This window comes from Chiloscyllium plagiosum, unplaced genomic scaffold (genome assembly GCF_037043375.1).
Source record: "Chiloscyllium plagiosum isolate Xiang-an unplaced genomic scaffold, Cpla_swu_hap1 HiC_scaffold_2, whole genome shotgun sequence".
NCBI classification, from domain to species: domain Eukaryota; kingdom Metazoa; phylum Chordata; class Chondrichthyes; order Orectolobiformes; family Hemiscylliidae; genus Chiloscyllium; species Chiloscyllium plagiosum.
The window spans coordinates 35,636,113-35,650,823 of NW_028270140.1; the positions used below are offsets into that span (position 1 = coordinate 35,636,113).

A 14,711-nucleotide genomic window follows, 5' to 3' on the forward strand; every position below is an offset into this window, starting at 1 on the left:
AGTATCTTTGGAGAAGTCCAAGATGAATTCTTCACTTGGGACTACTAAGATGGTTTGCAGTACTTCGTGTTTATTGTTTACTTAGAGCATCAGACAGAGTGATGACAGACAAAAGGCAGCCAGAAGTATGATTATAGCTCTGCCTTTTGGCGTGTTTGCAGAAAAAATTGATTTTGTGTTTATCTGCACTTGATTGCCAAAACAGTGTATCAGACTATACTTGGCTGCACTATTTTAGACAACCAGTTTTTGTATTTGTGATTTACCCTGACAGGTTGATACTTGTGTTTTGCTTGTAGGCAGTTTTGGTGGAATACGGCTGTACATGCAAGAATTGATTGCTATTACACAAAAGGCTCTGCAGTCTCAATCATGGAAGATGAAGGCACAAGGTGCTACTGCTATGGCATCCATTGCCAAACAACAGGCTGGCTCTTTGGTTCCACCTCACTTGGGACTGATATTGAATGCACTTTTACAAGGAATATCCGGTCGAACGTGGACAGGAAAGGTAGAACATCTCATTTAATGCTACCTTACAGAATTTTATTTGAGAAAAGATCTCAAGTAGATGTCACTTTGTAATTAATATATTTTCTCTTGATTAAATTTGGTGTACCAATTTCTTACTCAAATCTATTTCACTTCCTCTGAGTTTTACAGTTTTTTATTGATGATTACAGGAAATATGTTCATGGTTGTAGAACCTCACAACTCTGAATGAGATTGCTGCCTAGTATCTGCCATTTAAAATATACATCTTGTTTAATTGCTGTTGTGATAATGTGTAGCAGTGAGACTTTACTGTAGAGATTTGCCGCCCCATAGTCAAAGGAGGTAAAGATCAAAGCTCTATACAATGCTTGTCAGATTCCATCTTAGAACTGTGTCCTTTCTGGGTACCTAGAAACAAGGACACTTCTTCCTATGCCAGGAGCAGTGTAGGGATGCATCATAAGGCTGACATCTAGTTATTAGCAAAGCCTGGAGAAACCTGAACTTTTCAAACTAAAAAGTAGTCAGAGAATTTCTTGAAGGAATATGAGATTGCTAAGGAAATGGAAAATGTAAACCTGGAATATTACTTCAAACTAAATTGCAGAACAAGGGAAAAGGTAGCTTTCATACTGAGCTTGCTACAGTGGGAGGATGTTAGGATGGGTGGATCAGGATGGATCGAAGGATGCCTTCATGTGAAGTTATCAACAATAAGGGTAAAGTCACTGAAAGAGCTATCATTGCTCAAGCAAACATTACTGGTACAGCAAAACCAAAGGTGCAGAATTCCCTTAAGAATTTTTTTCTTCTTTCAGGAGGAACTGCTGAAAGCTGTTGATAGTGTGGTGGCTGCATGCAGGTAAACATTAAGTAGGAATGTGTTATGATTTATTTTGTTCATATTCTCTTATAATACGTCAGTCAATAATATTTTAAAAACATAAGAATCATGAAAAGTAATATGTGCAGTGAGCTAAGACAATTTCTGTTCAAGGTGATCCAACCCATCTCCGCTGTAGCATTCTGTTTTACCTTACAAATTTTGTACCTAGTGCAGAGTTGCAGAAAACAGTGCCTGACCAGCCCAGCATAGATGCCATCCTTCAGGTCATGTTAAAAGAGTGTCACAAGGAAAATCTCCGGTACAAGATGCTTGCATTGAAGTGCACTGCCAACGTATTGCAAGCCACAAAAGAAGATCGTTTTAAAGATTTGGTGGATATTCTGTTTCCTGTTATTAAACAGGTAATTCTATTGAAATTGTGGAAATCCACAACTCTGGTGAGAGAACAGTAACCAGTGGTAGTGGTGAAAAGATCTGAAGGTTCGTAGTTTACGTAATTCCGAAGTTTATTTCTTAACTTTTTTGTTGGTTACCAACGAGTAGGGTAGGTATTTTGTTTTTATATATTTTAAAAACACGCATTCAGGGGAGTTGGTGCCATAGTGGCATTATTACTGAACTAGTAATCCAGAACCCCGGGCTAATGGTCTGGGGACATGAATTCTGATGCCATCGTGACAAATGATGAAATTTGAATTTGAATAAAAAGCTAGTCTAATGAAAAATCTCAAATTGTTTGCCATAAAACCCATCTTTTTTTATTATTCATTCACATGGACGTTACTGGCCAGGCTGGAATTTATTGCCCAGAGGGCAGTTGAGAGTCAACCATGTTGCTGTGAGTCTATAGTCACGTGTAGGCCAGACTGCAAAAGGATGGCAGATTTCCTCCCTAAAGGTCATTAAACACTCAGATTTTTTTTCTGACAATTGGCAACAGTTTCATGGTATTCGTTAGATTTAATTTTGAATTCACATTCTACCATTTTTCATGGTGGGATTTTAACCCATGGCCCCCAGAACATTACCTGGATTTCTAGATTAATAGTCTAGTGATAATGCTACTAGGCCATTGTCTCTTCTAATTGGTTCACTGTGCAATTAGAGATGGGTAATAAATGTTGCATTAACCAGTGCAACTTGCATTCCCTGACTGAATACAAACATTTATTTTATGCTATGAAATTGAGAAATATTGTCCAAGGTTCTAAGTATAATTTTGTTATTGATAACAGCCAGTCTCTAAATGCATTGTCTTCGTAACATATTTGCATTTATCAATTTGAGTTAAACTAATAAGCAGGAGTGGGTGGGACCCAGGGAGATCATGATGAAAGAGATCAGTCTGAGATTGGTACAGTTGGGAACAGCAGTGGGGCAGGCAAGAACAAAGTCGAGAAAGAGGTAATACTGATAAATTAAACTGCATTTATTTCAATGCAAGAGGCCTAGCAGGTAAGGCAATTGAACTCAGGGCATGGTTAGGAACATGGGACTGGAGTATCATGGCTATTACAGAGACTGAAGGATGGACAGGACTGGTAGCTTAATGTTCCAGGATATAGGTGCTATAGGAATGATTGAAAGGTGGGGCAAGAGAGGAGGGGAGTGGCATTTTTGATTAAGGATAACATTAGAGCTGTACTTCAGGAGGATATTGGGGATGTGTCCAGGGAGGTTATTTGAGTGGAACTAAAAAATAAGGAAGGGATAATCACTTTATTGGGATTGTATATAATATATATATACCTCGCAGTAATCAGTGGGAACTTGAGAAACAAATTTGTAAGGATATCTCAGTTATGTGTAAGAATAATAGGGTGGTTGTGGTAAAGGATTTTAACTTCCCAAACACAGACTGGGACTGCCAAGTTAAGGAGGAATTTGTTTAATGTGTACAAGAAAATTTTCTGATTCAGTATGTGGATGTACCTACTAGAGAAGGTGCAAAACTTGACCTACTCTTGGGTAATAAGGCATGGCAGGTGGCTGAGGTGTCAGTGGGGAGCACGTTGGGGCCAGTGACCATAATTCTAAAATAGTGATGGAAAAGGATAGATCAGATCTAAAAGTTGAAGTTCTGAATTGGAGGAAGGCCAATTTTGAAGTTATTTGGCAGGAACTTTCAAAAGTTGATTGGGGAACAGATGTTTACAGGTAAAGGCATGGCTGGAAAATGGGAAGCCTTCAGAAATGAGATATCGAGAGTCCAGAGACAGTATGTTCCTGTTATGGTGAAGGGCAAGGCTGGTAGGTGTAGGGAATGCTGGGTGACTAGAGAAATTGAGGGTTTGGTTAAGAACAAGAAAGAAGCATATGTCAGGTATAGACAGGAGAGATCGAGTGAATCCTTGGAGTATAAAAGGCAGTAGGTGTATACTTAAGAGGGAAATCAGGAGGGCAAAATGGGGACATGAGATAGCTTTGGCAAACAGAATTAAGGAGAATCCAAAGCGATTGTACAAATATATTAAGAATAAAAGGGTAACTAGGGAGAGAACAAGGCCCCTCAAAGATCAGCAAGACTGCCTATGTGTACAACCACAAGAGATGGGGGAGATACTAAATGAGATTTTTGCATCAGTATTTACTGTGGAAAAGGATATGGAAGATAGAAAATGTGAGGAAATAAATAGCAACATCTTGAAAAATGTCCATATTACAGAGGAGGTGGTGCTGGATATCATATAAAGCACAAAGGTGGCTAAATCTCTGGGAAGTGATTGCTGGGTGCCTTGCTGAGTTATTTGTGTCGTTGATAGCCACTGGTGAGGTGCCGGAAGACTGGAGTTTGGCTAACATGTGCCACTATTTAAGAAAGGCGGTAAGGAAAAGTCAGGGAACTATAGACCAATGAGCCTGACATCGGTGATGAGCACGTTTTTGAAGGGAATTCTGAGGGACAGGATTTACATGCATGTGGAAAGGCAAGGACTGATTAGGGACAGTCAACATGGCTTTGTGTGTGGGAAATTGTCTCACAAGCTTGATTGAGTTTGATTAACAAAGAGAATTGATGAGGACAGATCGGTGGATGTGATCTGTTTGGACTTCACTAAAACGTTCCTCAAGGTTCCTCACAGTAGACAGGTTAGCAAGGTTAGATTACACAGAATAGGGAGAAGTAACTATTTGGATACAGAATTGGCTTAAATGTAGAAGACAGAGGGTGGTGGTCAAGGGTTGCTTTTCAGATTGGAGGCCTGTGACCAGTGGTGTGCCACAAGGATGTCCACTGCTTTTTGTAATTTACATAAATAATTTGGGTATGAACATAGGAGGTATGGTTAGTAAGTTTGCAGACAAAAGATGCATCCTAATCACTTGAGTTCTGTTTTCTTTCATGTCAAAGCCTTGTTTCCCTTTAAAAGTTAGTATTTATTGGAGATCCTAGTCCGTTCAGAAGGATATTTGAGGCTGGGTCGTTAAATATATTCAAATCTTAGATTAATATTTGAAATAAAGGGGAGCTGATGGATATTGCTGGCAGTAAAATTGAGTTGAGGCAAATAGCAGACCAGCTATGACCTATTTGAATGTAGACAAGCAGGAGGCTGGAAGAACACAGCATGCCAAGTAGCATCAGGAATTGAAGACATCAATGTTTCATGTGTAACCCTACTTTAGGACTGGGGTTGGGTGTAGGAGGAGCTGCAGATAAAGGGGATGGCGGTGGTAAAGTGGGCATAGGTGAACACAGGCAGAGGGCACAACCTTGTTGGTCAATGGGAGGAATGAATCCGATAGGTGGCTGGGAGGAGTGGAAGGGAGGGGGTGGGGCTGGGAAGGGAATCGGGGGAAGGTTATTTGAAATTGGAGAATTCAGTGTTGAGTCCTCTGGGCTATGGTTTTGTTGGGGTTCGATGTAGCAATGGAAGAGGCCAAGGATGGTCATGTCAGAAAGGGAGTGGGAAGGGGAATTAAAATGGTTGGTGATTGGGTAGTTAGGTCAGCCCCTGGGAGCCCAGCTGAGATGCTCGACAAAATGTGCCCTAAGTTTATGTTTAGTCTCCCTGATGTAGAGAAGACTATATGAGGAGCACTAGGTTGGAAGAGAGGCAAGAGAACCTCTGTCTCACCTGAAAGGACTCTTTGGGGCTCTAGATGAAGGTGAGGGGGTGGAGCAGTGGCAGGTTTTGCACCTTTTCTGGTTGCAGGGAAGGTACCTGAGGTTCACGGGGGTTGGTGAGGAGAGTGGCACAAACCAAGGACTGTCAAAGGGAGCAGTCCTTGCGGAAGGCAAAGAGAGGTGGGGAGGGGAAGATGTTCTTTGTGGTGGGGTCTAGTTAGAGTTGAAGTGTTTAAGGATGATGTATTGGATGCAGAGACTGTTGAGGTGGTAGGTGAGGGCAAGGGGTCTCTGTCTTTATTGCATTTGGAGTTGGGGTGTATAGAGCAGTGGACCGGGAAATGGAGATGGTGTGCTGCAGACTGTACCCTTTTATCTATGACCTATTTGAAAGGCAGAAAAGTCTCGAGAGGCTAAATAATCTACGCTTGCTGCTGTTTCCTATATTCTTAAAGTGAAATTTTCCTTTTCTTACAGAGTATAGCAGGTGGATCTTCCAGGGAAGATGATCATGAAGAGGAGGAGAAAGAAAAGGAGCTGCGAATGGAGTATCTGCTATGTGCTTTTGAAACTCTTGGAAAAGCATGGCCTAGCACTCCAGAAACACAAGGTAGGATTTAACAAAAAAAAATGCTCATTCCCAAATTATGAATGTATACTTAGGAGCAGGGTGGTTCCTTATCCTCCATTTGCTAAGATTGTGACTGATCTGATTGTGGTCAGATCTAACCTGCATTCTTATAAACTTTAAATATTTTAAATAGATGAATTGGTTACACTTTTGTGCTGTTCATGGGCAGCAGCACAATTAGAGCATTTACTACTTGTCATGGATATCAGTTTTGTGTTCTTTGAAGATGCATGGTGAATAAAAAGGCTAGTGAGTTGCTACTTTTCTATAACCTTTGTTAATGTTTTGCTTCAAATTACTTTATTGAAAATTGTCCTCGCACGGTGTTTCAGTGGTTAGCACTGCAGCCTCATAGCACCAGAGACCTGGGTTCGATTCCAGCCTCGGCCGACTGTCTGTGTGGAGTTTGCACGTTCTCCCCGTGTCAGCGTGGGTTTCCTCTGGGTGCTCCGGTTTCCTCCCACAGTCCAAAGATGTGCAGGTTAGATGAATTGGCCATGCTAAATTGCCTGTAGTGTTAGGTGCATTAGTCAGGGGAGAATGTAGGTGAATGAGTCTGGGTGGGTTTCTCTTCGGAGAGTCAGTGTGGACTTATTGGGCCAAAGGGCCTGTTTCCACACTGTAGGGAATCTAATCTAATCTAATCATAAGAAATTTCCAATTAAAGTTTTCATGCTTTAATTGTATCGTCCTGTCAGTATTTCTGTGATGCACTGATTTGAAGTCTGGACTGTATAAAAATCTGTAACTCGCAAGCAGTAGTCTCTCTTTGCTTGTCAAATGCCTCCAGGTCTTGTTATTTAAGGCCTTGTTATTTAAAAACTGGATAAAACAGCAAATATATATAAAAGAACAAAGTTTGTCTCTTGAAAATGGAATCTGAACAATGGTCTAATAATCTCCATCATTTAACTCCACATCAACTAAAGACACTACTTCATCTTGGTGGGTATGTAATATCATAGGAAAAGCACCTGGTTAGTAAATACCTTTTTGCCTAAAATCTTCCATAATTTTTTTCAAGCACAGTTCATTGTGGGTTACTGCAGATTTTCAATCCATTACAGTAATAGTGACGATAACACCCTGAGTAATTGCTAAAGTGCACTAAAGTTTAGTTTGAGCAACATTTGTGATATGTTAATGAAAATATTTTTCTTTTCTGCAGCTCAGTACCGTTTAGAAATGTGTCAATTAATGTGTGAAAGACTAAAGTTGAGTACATGGAAAGTTCAACTTGGTGTACTTCAAGCCATGAACTCCTACTTTCAAGGGTAAAATAAATACATCTTTTTGAACATGCAGTTTTGTCATCCAATTTTTAAGAACCCCATTGATGAACCGCTTTAAAAAAAATTAATAACCGAGCCATGTCCCTGCAGCTTATTGCTTCTAGGCCAAGACAACAGAGACGCCAGTGCATTGACTGAAATTCTGAAAGATACTTGCTCAGCACTCACATTTCCACTAGGTATGTTCACACAAAAGTAGATAACTTGCAAGATTCAAGCAAAAGTTTTAACAAAATGTTTCAGGTTTTTAAGTTTTCCCTTTTTTCCAGAAAACAAGAGCTACTCGTCAGTACGGGCAGAAGCTTTATCGATATTGGAACTTCTATTTAAACAGCTGGATGGTAAGCATTTTATAATTATTTATCCAACAGTACAAGATGATCAATGCCTGGAATAGGCTTCGGCAAATTAAAAATTACTTGTGCTCCTTGGCCAGATTTTTCATTTGATGTAATTGTCATCTATTGCCAATCTCTAATAACCCTTGAGAAGGTGATTGTTAGCTACCTTCTAACTTAGTATTTCAGCTGTGTATGGGTGGCATAATGGGCAGCACAGTGGCACAGTGGTTAGCACTGTTGCCTCACAGCGCCAGAGACCCAGGTTCAATTCCCGCCTCAGGCAACTGTGTGGAGTTTGCACATTCTCCCAGTGTCTGCGTGGGTTTCCTCTGGGTGCTCCGGTTTCCTCCCACAGTCCAAAAATTTGCAGGTTAGGTGAATTGGCTCTGCTAAATTGCCCGTAGCGGTAGGTGAAGGGGTGAAATGTAGGGGAATGGGTCTGGATGGGTTGCACTTCGGCGGGTCGGAGTGGACTTGTTGGGCCGAAGGGCTTGTTTCCACACTGTAAGTAATCTAATCTAATCTAAAAAGGCTGCACCATATCAAAAAGCAGTTTAGATTAGATTAGATTAGATTAGATTAGATTACAGTGTGGAAACAGGCCCTTCGGCCCAACAAGTCCACACCGACCCGCCGAAGCGAAACCCACCCATACCCCTACATTTACCCCTTACCTAACACTATGGGCAATTTAGTATGGCCAATTCACCTGACCCTGCACATCTTTGGACTGTGGGAGGAAACCGGAGCACCCGGAGGAAACCCACGCAGACACGGGGAGAACGTGCAAACTCCACACAGTCAGTCGCCTGAGGCGGGAATTGAACCCGGATCTCTGGCGCTGTGAGGCAGCAGTGCTAACCACTGTGCCACCGTGCCGCCCACAGTCTTTGGGTCTGAAGGCACATGTAGGCCAGACTGGATAATGTGGCAGATTTAAGGATAATATCGGGGCAGTAGTGAGAGATGATATAGGTTCTACGGACAAAAGGTTGTATCCATTGAGGTGGAAATTAGAAATTCTAACATGAAAAAGTCACTGATAGGCGTAATGTATAGGCCACCAATTAATAACATCACATTGGTGCAGGTAATGAACAAAGAAATAACAAATGCCTGTAAAAATGGTACGGCAGTTATCATAGATTTTAATCTACATGTCAATAGGTTGAACCAGGTTGATCAAGGCAGCCTTGAGGAGGTGTTCATTGAATTGTAATTATTGCAGTTTTTGCATCCTTTTCTGAGGAAGGATGCTGTTGCTCTCAAGGGAGTGGAGCGAAGGTTTACCAGGCTGATTCGAGGACTGATATATGAGGAGAGATTGACTAGGTTAGGATTGTTTTTGCTGGAGTTCAGACAAGTGAGACATAAAATTCTAACAGAATTAGACAGGGTAAATGCAGGGATGATGGTTCCGATGTTGGTTGCGTCCACAACCAGGGGTCACAATCTGAGGATTCTGGGTGGGACGATTTCGGAGGGAGATGGGCCAAAGAGTGATGGGCCTGTGGAATTCATTGCCACAGGAAGTAGTTGATGCCAAAACATTGAATGTATTCAAGGGCAGCTAGATACAGCACTTGGGGTGAATGAGATCAAAGATTATGGGGAGAAAGCAGGATTAGGCTATTGAGTTGGACAATCAGCTATTCGTGATGAATGGCGGAGCAGGCTTGAAGGGCCGAGTGGCCTCCAACCTGTTTCTCTCTTCTATGTTTCTATTAATGCATCACATTGAACAGATGAGGGAACAAGCTGTTCTAAATCTGGTCCTGTGTAATGAGACAGGAATAATAATGATCTTATAGTTAGAGATCCTCTTAGAAAGAGCAATCACAGTATGGTTAAATTTAGAATACAGATTGAAAATCAGAAGATAAAATCCTGTGCTTAAACAAAGGCAGCTACAATAGGATGAGGGAAAAGTTGGCTAAAGTAGACTGGAATAAAGTCTTTATGGTGGGGCTGTTGAGAAACAATTTTTCAAAATGCTTATCAAAAATATATACCAGAGTAAAGGAAGGACTATAGGAAAAGGGGCAATCAGTCATGGATGTCTAAGGAAATAAGGTAAGTTATCAAACTAAAAGATAAGGTATACAAAGTGGCAAAGACCAGTGGGAAACTAGAAGATTGGGAAAACTTTAAAGTCAACAGAAAGCCACAATAAATGCTATAAAGGAAAGTAAGATAGATTATGAGAGTAAACTGGCTCAGAATATAAAGACAGATAGCAAACATTTATATAAATATCTAAAATGAAAAAGGGTGACTAAGGTAAACATTGGTCCTTCAGAGGATGAGAAGGAGGATTTAATAATGGGAAATGAGGAAATAGCTGAGGCATTGAACATGTGGAGGACACAAATAACATGCCAGTGATTGATGACAAGGAGATTAAGGTAGATGAGGATCTAGAAACAATCATTATCGAGAAAGAGGTAGTGTTGAGCAAGCTAATGAAGCCAAAGGTAGACAAGATCCCTTGCCCTAATGGAATGCATCCCAAGTTCCTGAAAGAGATGGCGGGAGAAATAGCAAATTCTCGTGGTAATTTTCCAAATTTCACTGGACTCTGGGACAGTTCCATCAGATTGGAAAGAAGCAATGTGATGTCACTGTTGAAAAAAGGAGGCAAAAGATGGGGAATTATAGGCTGGTTAGCTTAACTTCTGTAGTGGGGAAAATGCTTGAATCTGTCATCAAGGAAGCAATAGCAAGACATCTTGATAGAAATTGTCCTGTTGGGCAGATGCAGCATGGTTTATGAAAGGCAGGTCATGTGTAACAATTTTACTGGAATTCTATGAAGACAATACAAGCAGTGACCCACTGAATGTAGTTTATCTAGATTTCCAAAAGCCATTCAACAAGGTGCTGCACAAAAGGCTGTTGCAAAAGATAAAGGTGCAAGGTGTTATTGTATTAGCATGGATAGAGGATTGGTTAAGTAATAGGAAGCAAAGAGTGGGGATGAATGAGTACTTTGCTGGTTGGCGATCAGTGACTACTGGAGTGCCTCAGGGATCAGTGTTGGGGCTGCAATTGTTTACAGTTTACATAAATGACTTGGAGTTGGGGACCACGCATAGTGTGTCAAAATTTGCAGATGACATTAAGGTGAGTGGTAGAGCAAAGTGCTAACAACTCTGAAAGTTTGCAGAGGGATATAGATAGTTTAAGTGAGTGGGCAAAGGTCTGGCAGATGAAGTACAATGTTGATAAATGTGAAGTAATCAATTTTGGTAGGAATAACAGTTAAAATGGATGACTATTTGAATGGTAAAAGAAATTGCAGCATGCTGCTGTGCAGAAGGACCTCTGTCCTTGTGCGTGGATCGCAAAAAGTTGGTTTGCAGGTGCAGCAGGTAATTAAGGAAGGCAAATGGAATTTTGTCCTTCATTGCTAGATGGATTGAGTTTAAAAGAGGAAGTTGAAGAGTGTGGTGCTGGAAAAGCATAGCCAATCAAGCAGCATCCGAGAAGCAGGAGAATTGACATTTTGGGCATAAGCCCTTCATCAAGAAAGTTTAAAGGAGGAAGGTTATATTCCAGCTGTATAAGGTGCTGCTGAGGCCATTCCTGGACTACTGCGTACAGTTTTGGTTTCCTTATTTGAGAAAGGATGTTTAACTAGTACAGAGGGGGGTACAGAGGAGATTCACTAGGTTGATTCTGGAGTTCAGAGGGTTGGCTTATGAGGAGAGACTGAGTGGACTGGGATTATATTCATTGGAATTTAGAAGAATGAGGGGAATCTTATAGAAATATATAAAAGATAAAAGCAGGGATGTTCTTTCCACTGGTGTGTAAAACTAGAACAAGAGGGCGTAGCTTCAATATTTGGGGAAGCAGATTTAGGATTAAATTGAGGAGGAACGTCTTTACCCAAAGAGTTATGAATCTGTGGAATTTCCTGCCCAGTTTATCTACATTTAATAGACTAAGTACAGGACAATATTTTTCCAAAATGTTTTCAATAATTCTCTTGTCCCCATAACAGGATGCACTTCAGCATTGCCAGAAGGAACTTTCTATTGTCTGAAAGTGTAAGAATACCAGTTTGTGTGGTTCCGATTAATCATGTTTGAATCAGCATTAGTAGCTCCACAAAAGCTCCATTAGATAGTTGGAAATTACCTTTGTAATTTTATACACAAATCCTATCTTTACTACCAAAGAAATGCTTTTTTTTAAAATGTAGTCACTATTGTAGGAAACATGGCAGCCAAAATGCACAAAGCAGGCTCCCATTGACATCAGTTTGAGATGACCAGATAATTTGGTTTTTGTGATAACCAGGTAATCTGGATTTTGTTCGGATGTTGATTGACAGATACCCCAATGCAAGAGGGATAACTCTGTTGCACGTCTTTGAAATACTGTTACAAGTACTTTTGCATCCACCTAAGCAGACAGATGGAATCTAAATTTAATGTATCATCCAAAAGGTGGCATTTTCAGCAACACAGCACACTGTGAGTACTACACTCTCAAGTGTCAGCTTTGATTTCTGCGTTCAAGCCTTGGACTGGGACTTGAACCCAAGAGCCTATGATTCAGAGGCAAAAGTGCCAGTGAATCAAGATTTACATACGTATCCTTGATACCTTCTGTAAGTGCCAGTAAGTCATATGTTGTGTCACAGTTTGCTTGCTAAAATCTAATTAATTTTGCAGAAACAAATCAGTGGGCAACTTTGACATCAGAGAAGAGGGCCATCATTCTTAAGTCCCTAACCAGTATGGAATCAGACAAAAGGCCAGAACTGAAAGACAAGGCCTTGGGCCTTAAAAAGCATCTTGCAAATCTCCCATAATCCTGCTGTGATCCTTGTTCTGCAACGGAATGACTTCACCTGAGGATTTGACAACCCAAAATCTGGCTGTCCTGTCTGGATCTACCAATCTAAAGTGTTGCTTCTGGTGTTGTCGGGTTATCCTGTTCAGAGTGTAAAATGGATGCTGTACCTGCTGTTCAGAAGAATGGAGAGAGTAGTGAATCCCTTTCCAGATTTGGGTTTATGGTACAGGGGTACATATATTTAAGTCACATTTTGCAGATTCTCATTTTTGCACAAGATGCGAGTTATCCCCGCGTTTTGTCTTCAGTAAAGCAGGAAAATGCAGAAGCTGAGAAAGGATATAATCATGGAACAGCTAGTTAATGCATGTGTCAAATAGTGGTTCAAAATTGGGGGCAAGGTGCATCTATCTGCACCAAAACAAATTCTGTTGAAAATAGTTGGGTTTGGTTAGTACCAGATCTGGTAAAGCTAGATGTTAGTCTAATAAATTGCCACATGAAGACATGTAAATTATATTAAATTCTAAATCATCCAGCACACTGCTGTCATAGGTGCATTGTTCCTCTATCCTTTGTCATTGAATGCTGCCATTGAAATGGTGTTTCTAACATGTTAAATGGGTTTAAAGTTGTATATTTTTCATGTCAGTCACCTACATGCCGTACACTCTGAAATGCAATCCAGACATTAACTCTTAGTGGTAATTCTAGCTCTTGTTGGTGTTGCCAGAATTTTGTTTCTGTTCAACTGAATTAAAGTTTTGCATAACTTATTTCATGCCTGCATTTCATTCAGACCTTTTTTACTGAGTTACATTTCTACATAATTTGATTACTGGGAAGATATTAATGAATGACTTGTTGGTATACCACCATTACTGCCATGTTGGATTTATCCATTTCGCCATTAATTTGTGAAAAGGAAACAGTGTCAACTGCATTCATCATGTGCTTCACACTTGAGTCAGGGACAAAACATCCACTGCATGTGAAGTGTTCTGTTGTGCTTGTAATTCTAGCAAAGCCAATGATTTCTTCAAACATATAACTGACTATCAAGATAACATGTATATCCTTAAAGCTAACCTTTACTACATTTGTGTCACAAATTGAAAATTAATTATTTGTATTGATTAAATGAATTTGAGATTGTTCATTTTACTGATTATAACCTGGATTCTTTCAGCCCTTCCTTTCAATTTTTTTAGTTGCTTGCTATAAAATTTAAAATACTGTAAATTAATCTTTCAAACTATAAACTCAACATTCTGGACTCTTTCTTTTAAACTCAATCCTATGTAAAACAGCCTTAAAGGATTCCACCAAATGACACAGCTAGTGCAAGGAGCCCTCCCAACTTGTCATCAGTGCTCTGTAATCCAGAATGGTGATGTTCATCTTTCATGAGACAAGAATCCTGTATAGATGTGTCAGATATAGATCAGAAGAAAGTGATGAGTAATTATTCTCATTTCCAACAATACATGTTATTTAAACTACAAGTTGTAGTGAATGCTTCTGTAGATCATATGCACTTTTACAGGAAATAAGGGAATTAATGATTAACAATTTAAAATGTATTAACATTTTTGCCAAATGGTAGAATGCACCCTAGCTGAGCTCAAGGGTTTGATATCAGTGCCTGTTGGCTATTCAGATCCTCCAATCCCTAATTAATTTTAGTTAGGTCCTGGCTAAGCGGTTTCAATGGAACATCTTCTAGAAGAGGCAATGATTGTTCAGTTTCTTGAGTTGTGCTTCATAAGTCAACGCTAATGTGGGTTGGTGAGGGATCTGCAATGGCAAGTTTAAAACTTTAAAAATTCAATAAATAAAAGGTGGTCTTTGTTTGAACTGTAGTTATTGATCTAGCTGTATAAAAATATAGACTTGTAATTGATATTGGGTTGTACTTAATGTTGTATGGTACTGTACATGGCAATTTGTTTACTGAATGAAATGTCACTTAAGATTATCTGCGTTTTAGAATTCTTGATTGTTTTGAACTAAACTCAATGTCTTGTGATCAGAAGAGAGATTGGTGTGAACATGCCAGCCACAGCCAAGGAGAATGTGGCCTTCCTCGAGTTTTCTACAAGAACGATTGCACTATTTTACTAACTTTGAACACTGTTACCTTGCCCTTTGTGGGCATTGACTTGCTGCTGCAACCATTCACTGGTGAAGCTTTGTAATGAAAATTAAATCTGCTTTTGTTTGACTGTCA

At 40.0% G+C, this 14,711-nt stretch overlaps 1 protein-coding gene across 1 annotated transcript in view; it reads left to right on the plus strand.

The window, feature by feature from the left end:
• Window positions 1-14,711, plus strand: part of ecpas (Ecm29 proteasome adaptor and scaffold) — a 114,535-nt gene extending 99,824 nt beyond the window's left edge. Inside the window, exons 42-49 of the mRNA XM_043716135.2 lie at window positions 300-511; window positions 1,314-1,357; window positions 1,551-1,743; window positions 5,889-6,021; window positions 7,211-7,316; window positions 7,425-7,513; window positions 7,604-7,675; window positions 12,358-14,711. Coding sequence (XP_043572070.1) covers window positions 300-511; window positions 1,314-1,357; window positions 1,551-1,743; window positions 5,889-6,021; window positions 7,211-7,316; window positions 7,425-7,513; window positions 7,604-7,675; window positions 12,358-12,497 — 989 coding nt within the window. The 3' untranslated portion in view covers window positions 12,498-14,711. The remainder of the gene's footprint in view (window positions 1-299; window positions 512-1,313; window positions 1,358-1,550; window positions 1,744-5,888; window positions 6,022-7,210; window positions 7,317-7,424; window positions 7,514-7,603; window positions 7,676-12,357) is intronic.